Source organism: Armigeres subalbatus, chromosome 3 (assembly GCF_024139115.2).
Source record: "Armigeres subalbatus isolate Guangzhou_Male chromosome 3, GZ_Asu_2, whole genome shotgun sequence".
In the NCBI taxonomy this organism is placed as follows: Eukaryota; Metazoa; Arthropoda; class Insecta; order Diptera; family Culicidae; genus Armigeres; species Armigeres subalbatus.
The window spans coordinates 69,825,820-69,835,717 of NC_085141.1; the positions used below are offsets into that span (position 1 = coordinate 69,825,820).

General features: G+C 45.4%; 1 protein-coding gene across 1 annotated transcript; it reads left to right on the top strand.

The window, feature by feature from the left end:
- Positions 1 to 285: 285 nt before the first annotated feature.
- On the top strand, positions 286 to 4,413 carry LOC134221708 (uncharacterized). The gene is made up of 2 exons (XM_062700895.1): positions 286 to 3,690; positions 4,099 to 4,413. The coding sequence occupies exons 1-2, from the start codon at positions 286 to 288 to the stop codon at positions 4,411 to 4,413; spliced, it is 3,720 nt and encodes a 1,239-aa protein (XP_062556879.1).
- Positions 4,414 to 9,898: the final 5,485 nt, after the last annotated feature.

A 9,898-nucleotide genomic window follows, 5' to 3' on the forward strand; every position in this document is an offset into this window, starting at 1 on the left:
CACTGCAGAAGTTGTCAGGTGGAAACATAAGTGGCAATATTATGCAGCAACTGTCGGCACTACAACGGGCAACACTGGTGAATGAGGATCCGGTGACATGTTGTATATACTTCAACAAGCTAGTTGACGTAATAATGCAGTTACTGCAGTCGTCGAGAAAAAGCCCGTTCAGGAACTTTCGTGTATTGGAATTCTTCAAACGAATTGAGTTTCAACATCGCGGAAGTCCCCATGCACATACTGCTATGGCTGAATAAAGATCCTGGTGAGGTGGTTTCAGAGCACATGCCTGCTACTGTTTATTTGATTGACAGCATTTGTTCCGTGAAAGCTGTAGATCTCCCAGACAGCTACGGAAACCAGGTGCACAAACACACCTTTACTTGCTACAAGCGAGGTGAGAAAAGCTGCCGATTCAACATCCCATACTGGCCGATGGATGAAACGCGAATTTTGCTGCCACTCACGGTTGATGATGGACGCCGTGCACAACTCAAAAAGAGGTCCGTAGAGATGCACAATGTACTGGAGACCAAAGCATTCGACACTCTCGACGAATTTCTCGCCGATTGCAAGTGTTCGTTTGAGATTTACCTTGATGTTATCCGTGCATCTATAACACGACCAACGGTATTGATCAAACGGTTGATGACGGAATTATGGACCAATCCTTTCAACCCGTGGATCGCCAATGTCTTGCAGTCAAACATGGATCTCCAGTTCATCCTTGAAGAGTTTTCTTGTGCAGCGTACGTCGTCGAGTACGTAAACAAGGCGAATCGTGGCATAAGCAGTTTGCACCGTGATCTTGTGCAGCTTTCTGAGCAGTTCCCGGATCAAGACCACCTGTCCTTATTGAAGAAAGTCGGCATCAAGATGCTAAACTCCGTTGAAATGTCTGCACAAGAAGCTGCCTGGTACCTTCTTCGTCAATCTATGTCGGAGGCCAGTAGAAAGGTGGAGTTCATTCCTACCATGTGGCCGCACGAAAGGACCAAGACAAGAAAGCGTACAAAGCAGATGGACGAAGAAGGCATTTCAGATGATTCCGTCGACATATGGACATCCAACATCATCCAAAAGTACGAGGCACGTGAAGGTCTAGAGGATGTCTGCTTGGCTGATTTTGTAGCGCACTACACGAAAGTGAAGAGTTCCACCAACGGATATAATCGTCGATCCACTGCACGTGTGTTGCGTTGGCGAGCGTATCCGATGTCTGACCTCGATGACTACAAGCGGGAGATGGTTTTGCTGTTTCTGCCGTTCCGCAATGAAATGTGCGATTTGCTTGATTGTAACAAATTCCTGCAGTTGTACGACAATCAAGAAAGCGCTCTGCTTCTGAAACGTAAGGAATACGACTGCGAATTTAATCTCGAACATACTGTTGAGGAGTACCTGCGTATGTGTGGTGCCGACGCAGGTCAAGAGCAGGAGACTGTCACAGACAAACTCAATGATTGTGTGCGAACAATCCATATGGATCCAAACGACGACGATATCCAGAACCTGCCAACGAACACGTTGAACGCAGTCGTTAAACAGCGGTCTAATGTTATCGATAAAGAAGCATACTGCCAAATGGTACGAGCCACGAATCCTGAGCAGCGGGCATTGATTATCCATGTCATCCACTCGATCCACAGCTTCGATGACATTAGAAAACCGCTACAAATATTCTTCACTGGCCCGGCTGGTAGCGGAAAAACCTTCACGTTGCGTATCCTGATGGAAACATACAACCGTTTTAGTCAAGCACACAACGCCCAGAACAACGCATACGTTGCATGTGCTTCTACAGGAAAGGCAGCAGTGGCTATTGGTGGAACAACAGTTCACTCTGCCTTCCGGTTGACCATGTCCCGCAGGAACAACGCAAAATTAAGTTTCGAAACCCTCCAGCTTTATCGGAACGCATTTGCGCACGTTCGGGCTATCATAGTCGACGAAGTGAGCATGATTGGCGCCAATATACTGGACGCAATTCACGCGCGGCTACAAGACATCCGAAGCGAGTATGATGATGCTTTTGGAGGAATGGACATCATTTTCGTTGGAGACTTTCGCCAGCTTCCTCCAGTAAATGCAAGATTTGTGTTCAAACCACCTGCAAATTCTATGCATGGAGCTGTTCTTTGGCAGTCACTACAGTTTCATCCCCTTGTCAGGGTCATGAGGCAGAGCGATGAGGAATTCTCAGCTGTCCTGACGAGTATTGGAAATGGTGAACGCTTGTCAGATGAACAAACTAAGCTCATCGAAAGCCGATTTCGTACAGTCCAATGGTGCAAGGAAAATGTACCCAACGCCATACGCCTCTTTCATCGTAACCTCGACGTGGAACAGTACAACAGCGACGTACTGAGAGAAACGGACGGGCTGGATTGTCTGGCCGAAGATCTTTTCAATGGGTACAGGACTAACGAGCAGCTTGCAAGCGCCAGGAACAAGATACACAAAATGAGTGTTGTGGAAGCCGGCGGGTTGCCTTACATGTTGCGTCTCACCATTGGAATGCCTTACATGATCACAACAAACGTCGAAGTAGAAGACGGGATTGTCAACGGTGCAATCGGCGAGCTGATGTATATAGAACAAAGCGATGATGATCCTGAACAGCAAGTTGCACGACTGTGGTTAAAATTTGAGAACGATTCTATTGGACGGATTTTGAGAGTGAAATCCAGGCCTCTCGTACATTCAAAACCAGGTGTCTTGCAGCAGGATTGGACACCAATAGGCAAACGGTCGGTGAACGTATCCCTCGGGAGTGTCAAATGTAAAAGGGTTCAGTTCCCGGTGGTCAGTGCCTGTGCTTTAACGGTACACAAATCCCAGGGTGGAACATTCCCGCAAATTGTGTACCATTACGAGAAAGGACAGGAGCAACAGCTGGTGTATGTTGGCCTCTCCAGAGTGTCCTCCCTTGATGGTCTGTTTCTGACCAACGCCAAGAACGACTTCAAGTTTCATCATGCCAAGGGTAGCGACACACCGAAGATACGGGAACTTCGAACGGAAATGACACGCCTGTCAAATCACCGTTTGTGCACCATCAGTGATGAGTTACTGCAGTTCGTGGAAACCAAGGGCCCTGGCATTGTTTTGGTATCCGCAAATGTTCAGAGTCTGGGTGCTCATGCTCTGGACATTAGTACAGACCATGTACTGATGACTGGAGATATTTTAGCACTGAGTGAAACCTGGCAGGATGATGGCACCATAACTGAAATATCAGGATATAACTGCGTTTCCCAGTCCAAGCGATCCAGCACGAGAGCAGCGGGTGTTGCCATATACCAAAACAGGTCAGCGTTTAATGTAGCCAGCCCTCATACGATTCAAAAGGCCAGTCGAAGAAACGACACAACGCTCATTATGGCAGATGAATATGGCGATGTTTGTTCTGCTGAGGTCGATATTATGGGCATCCGTACACTACTGGTTGCGTTGTACATATCTCCCAGCACAACCACCAAACAGAAGAAACTCTTCGCGGCGCGGAATCTCTGTATGTACGTGAATTCGAGCATGCCCATAATCGTGACTGGTGATTTCAACATCGATGTCTCGAAGGAAGAAAACACCGAGTTTATTGACTTCATGAGGCAATACCTTCGCATGGAATTAGCTACGGATCCTACTCAAGCAACCACACTCGGAGGAACATGTCTCGATCTGACATTTGTTCGAAATCTACGAGCAGAATGTAGAAGATACTGTTCCTACTTCTCGTATCACCGGCCCATATTATCAGTACTTAAAATGTCTGATGGTGAGGTTCCATCCAATCCCTGAGACGCCCGCTTGCGAATATCCTTCTGTGCCTGGAAGACGTCTCGCAAATCAACTTTTTCCTGCTGTCGGGGTATCTTTGCCGGTTAAGGGTCTCGGCGTTCCTCCGGTGGAGCTCTACCTTGTTCGAGCCACAAACGCGACGCTGTTAACCTGGCATTGCATTCCAGCGATCTCCTTTTAAGTTCACATATTCTGCATCTGCTGCAATACTGTCAGTACTAATAGTATCTATGGTAAGGTATTTAGTAGAAACGAATAAATCATTTTCATTAACAATGATTTCTGTACTAATTTTAGCACATTGGACATCCACGTATTGTGTACATCCGTCCACTCACGGATATCTTTCCGTGCCCGCAACATAACTTTTTCCTGCTGTCGGGGTATCTTTGCCGGTTGAGGGTTTTGGCCTTCCTCCGGTGGAGCTCTACCTTGTTCGAGCCAAAACTCGACGCTGTTAACCTGATGTTGCACTTCCACGATTCCTGTTCACCTGAGAAGTGTATTTCAACTGCTGTAGTGCGAGACGCCCGCTTGCGAATATCCTTCTGTGCCTGGGAGAAGTGTCGCAAATCAACTTTTTCCTGCTGTCGGGGTATCTTTGCCGGTTGAGGGTCTCGGCGTTCCTCCGGTGGAGCTCTACCTTGTTCGAGCCACAAACGCGACGCTGTTAACCTGGCATTGCATTCCAGCGATCTCCTTTTAAGTTCACATATTCTGCATCTGCTGCAATACTGTCAGTACTAATAGTATCTATGGTAAGGTATTTAGTAGAAACGAATAAATCATTTTCATTAACAATGATTTCTGTACTAATTTTAGCACATTGGACATCCACGTATTGTGTACATCCGTCCACTCACGGATATCTTTCTGTGCCCGCAACATAACTTTTTCCTGCTGTCGGGGTATCTTTGCCGGTTGAGGGTTTTGGCCTTCGTCCGGTGGAGCTCTACCTTGTTCGAGCCAAAACGCGACGCTGTTAACCTGGCGTTGCACTTTCACGATTCCTGTTCACCTGAGAGGTGTCTCCGTGCCCGCAACATAACTTTTTCCTGCTGTCGGAGTATTTTTGCCGGTTGAGGGTTTTGGTCTTCGTCCGGTGGAGCTCTACTTTGTTCGAGCCACAAACGCGGCGCTGTTAACCTGGCGTTGCATTCCAGCGATCTTCTTTTGAGGTCACCTGGAGGATATTCTGCATCTACTGCAATACTGTCAGTACTTATAGTATCTATGGTAAGGTATTTTGTAGAAACGAATGAATCATTTTCATTAACAATGATTTCTGTACTTATTTCAGCACATTGGACATCTACGTACCGTGTATATTCGTCCACCCACGGATAACTTTCTTTGACCGCAACATAACTTTTTCCTGCTGTCGGGGTATCTTTGCCGGTTGAGGGTCTCGGCCTTCCTCCGGTGGAGCTCTACCTTGTTCGAGCCAAAACGCGACGCTGTTAACCTGATGTTGCACTTCCACGATTCCTGTTCACCTGAGAGGTGTATTTCAACTGCTGTAGTGCGAGACGCCCGCTTGCGAATATCCTTCTGTGCCTGGAAGAAGTCTCGCAAATCAACTTTTTCCTGCTGTCGGGGTATCTTTGCTGGATGAGGGTCTCGGCGTTCCTCCGGTGGAGCTCTACCTTGTTCGAGCCACAAATGCGGCGCTGTTAACCTGGCGTTGCATTCCAGCGATCTTCTTTCGAGGTTACCTGGAGGATATTCTGCATCTGCTGCAATACTGTCAGTACTTATAGTATCTATGGTAAGGTATTTTGTAGAAACGAATAAATCATTTTCATTAACAATGATTTCTGTACTAATTTTAGCACATTGGACATCCACGTATTGTGTACATCCGTCCACTCACGGATATCTTTCTGTGCCCGCAACATAACTTTTTCCTGCTGTCGGGGTATCTTTGCCGGTTGAGGGTTTTGGCCTTCCTCCGGTGGAGCTCTACCTTGTTCGAGCCAAAACGCGACGCTGTTAACCTGGCGTTGCATTTTCACGATTCCTGTTCACCTGAGAGGTATCTCCGTGCCCGCAACATAACTTTTTCCTGCTGTCGGAGTATTTTTTGCCGGTTGAGGGTTTTGGTCTTCGTCCGGTGGAGCTCTACTTTGTTCGAGCCACAAACGCGGCGCTGTTAACCTGGCGTTGCATTCCAGCGATCTTCTTTCGAGGTCACCTGGAGGATATTCTGCATCTGCTGCAATACTGTCAGTACTAATAGTATCTATGGTAAGGTATTTTGTAGAAACGAATAAATCATTTTCATTAACAATGATTTCTGTACTAATTTTAGCACATTGGACATCCACGTATTGTGTACATCCGTCCACTCACGGATATCTTTCTGTGCCCGCAACATAACTTTTTCCTGCTGTCGGGGTATCTTTGCCGGTTGAGGGTTTTGGCCTTCCTCCGGTGGAGCTCTACCTTGTTCGAGCCAAAACGCGACGCTGTTAACCTGGCGTTGCATTTTCACGATTCCTGTTCACCTGAGAGGTATCTCCGTGCCCGCAACATAACTTTTTCCTGCTGTCGGAGTATTTTTGCCGGTTGAGGGTTTTGGTCTTCGTCCGGTGGAGCTCTACTTTGTTCGAGCCACAAACGCGGCGCTGTTAACCTGGCGTTGCATTCCAGCGATCTTCTTTCGAGGTCACCTGGAGGATATTCTGCATCTGCTGCAATACTGTCAGTACTAATAGTATCTATGGTAAGGTATTTTGTAGAAACGAATAAATCATTTTCATTAACAATGATTTCTGTACTAATTTTAGCACATTGGACATCCACGTATTGTGTACATCCGTCCACTCACGGATATCTTTCTGTGCCCGCAACATAACTTTTTCCTGCTGTCGGGATATCTTTGCCGGTTGAGGGTTTTGGCCTTCCTCCGGTGGAGCTCTACCTTGTTCGAGCCAAAACGCGACGCTGTTAACCTGATGTTGCACTTCCACGACTCCTGTTCACCTGAGAGGTGTATTTCAACTGCTGTAGTGCGAGACGCCCGCTTGCGAATATCCTTCTGTGCCTGGAAGACGTCTCGCAAATCAACTCTTTCCTGCTGTCGGGGTATCTTTGCCGGTTGAGGGTCTCGGCCTTCCTCCGGTGGAGCTCTACCTTGGTCGAGCCACAAACACGACGCTGTTAACCTGGCATTGCATTCCAGCGATCTTCTTTCAAGGTCACCTGGAGGATATTCTGCATCTGCTGCAATACTGTCAGTACTTATAGTATCTACGGTAAGGTATTTTGTAGAAACGAATAAATCGTTTTCATTAACAATGATTTCTGTACTAATTTTAGCACATTGGACATCCACGTATTGTGTACATCCGTCCACTCACGGATATCTTTCTGTGCCCGCAACATAACTGTTTCCTGCTGTCGGGGTATCTTTGCCGGTTGAGGGTTTTGGCCTTCCTCCGGTGGAGCTCTACCTTGTTCGAGCCAAAACGCGACGCTGTTAACCTGATGTTGCACTTCGACGACTCCTGTTCACCTGAGAGGTGTATTTCAACTGCTGTAGTGCGAGACGCCCGCCCACGATTCCTGTTCACCTGAAAAGGTGTACTTCAACTGATGTAATGCGTCCCATCCCTGAGACGCCCGCTCACGAATATCCTTCCATGCCTGAGACACGCTTCTCAAAACAACTCTTTCCTTCTGTCGGAGTATCTTTGCCGTTTGATGCTTTCTCGAGCTACAAGCGCGACACTGTAAACATGGGTTGCATTTCAGCGATCGTCTCTCAAGATCACCTGGAGGATATTCTGCATCTGCAGCTATACTGTCAGAGCATATAGGTGAGGTGTCTTGTAGAAACGAATAAATTATTTTCATTAACAATGATTTCTGTACATTAACTATTTTCAGCACATTGGACATTCACGTACTGTGAATTATTACGTTCCATTCCTGTGAGGCCCACTCGCGGATATCTTCAGGTATCCGAAAGATATTTCCCAACACAATTAATTCATGTTGTCGTGGTGTCTTTGCCGGTTGAGAGTCCTGGCCAACCTCTGGTTGTGCTTTACTTTGTTTTAGCAACAAGATGTGTTCTATTCTCGCGATTCTTACTCACGGTTACCTAGATTCTATTCTACATCAGCTGTGAAACAGTCAGAACATATAGTCTTTTATGGTGAGTTTTCCCATAGAAACGAATACATTTATTTCCATTAATTATGTTCTCTTATATTCACTTATTCTAGCACAATTCAAGTACGGTGACGCACACCGAAGGATGTCTTTTCTTACCTGGACATTCAGCAGTTCAATTATTCTCTTGCCGTTGGTATATGTTTACTGGTCAGTAGCACACCGTCAGATCAGTACTCAACATCATTTTCGACGAACCAGCTTGACAGACAACCCTTTGTAGGACCACCATCCTAAAAGACATCATCTAGGCGATTACCGGCACGCGATGAACATCACTTCAAATGGCTTCATGCCAACAGAAACAAACGGCCCTTTTTCAGGGCCACCAAATATTTTGCTAGGAGGAAGAATGTGTTCCGAGATGTACTTGATTTTCTGATATCCCATTTTATATTGTTTAAATGGAGTTCGCAAAATGATTTCGCACAGATTTTATGATCCGCACTCGTCTATTCAACTCAGAATCTTCCGAGAAAATGTCACTTTTCAACGATACCAGTCAAACCGTTGAAGACCCCACCATAGCGCAGTAATTGTCAGCCATTTTGGTTTTGTTGCTGTTAGTGTTTGGAAAGGCGCTTTATGGAAAATAATTCGGTTCTTTCCAGAACCACAATTTTATAGAAGAGAAAGTTGAACCAAGACAATTTTTCTGCGAAGTGCAAATCGCCTGGTAACAGCAGAAAGTTTTCATCGGTAGCCGAATCACGTGCGCGCGTCAGTGGCTGCATAGAATTATTCGCATACAGAAATGTACTTTACCGCGTTACTGTAATGACCGCCACAGATGTCATCGTAGTGTAACAAGCAATCGATAGTCCAAATGTTGTGAACGAAATAGCTCACGCACGCTAAAAAGCAGCTTTCCTATAGTCAATAACGTAAACCCTCTGGCCCCGCCCTTTGGTGAGTGTTATGGTTGCACATAATATTTGCACCCATACCGATTAAGAAGGAGACGCATTCTCTTTTGATTACAAGAAAACTGTGACGGTAGATTCTGTAGCGTTTAACAAACTAGTATTTGCATGACGCTAAATTTATCATTGCACCAAAAGGTTATTCGTAGTTTACGTCGGGCGGTCGTGTCTTGTACACAACCCTTCTGATTTTTTATTCGTAAAATGTATTTCAAAAATTCACTTACTTTTAGGACACTTAGCTTTAACCTATTTACTTACAGATGGGTCAAAAATCATGAATGTGCAATTTTGACCTCTCTAAAGAGCTTTTCTTGATACATTTTATAATGAGCGAGAAACGCATCATCACCGCTAGGTGGATTAATCTGGGTTTTGCATTTATAAACATTTTTCACAGACACATTTGATGTGTTTCACTTATTGGCAAACTTATCCCAGCCCTAAGGTGGGTTGGCCGATTTGTCTCGCTACATTAGTTTGTTTATAACATTCTCTCTTATAATTTCTCATCGATGAAAAATCACAAATGTGCTCAAGACTTGTGTGTTTCTGATAACAAAAATCGTTTTTCGAAAAGTCTAATCAGAATTAGTACAGACAATCCGAAAGCAAAATTTAACTCCTGCCCGCTTTCCCTGCCACGCAACACTTCCTGCCAAACACTTCTTCCTTATGAAAACTGCATTACCAAATGTAAATGTAATCCACGAGAAAGGTACTGTGTTTTTATTATGGTTATAATTAGTCTAAAGTCTGCTCCAGCCTTCTTACAATTCTCGCAAAAATACGCATGTCAATGATTAATTAGAATCGTTCGACAAAAACAACTTCTGAGTATAGCATAAAACCGTCCGGCTGCGGGTCATTCCAACTGCGAAAAATAAGAGACTCGCTTCGCTCTCCATGCCTTAAAGCCACCCAGTACCGGAATGGAATACAACTTCATTGATGAGTGGGTGGGTTGTGCCACGGAATTAGAGAAAAAAATAAAT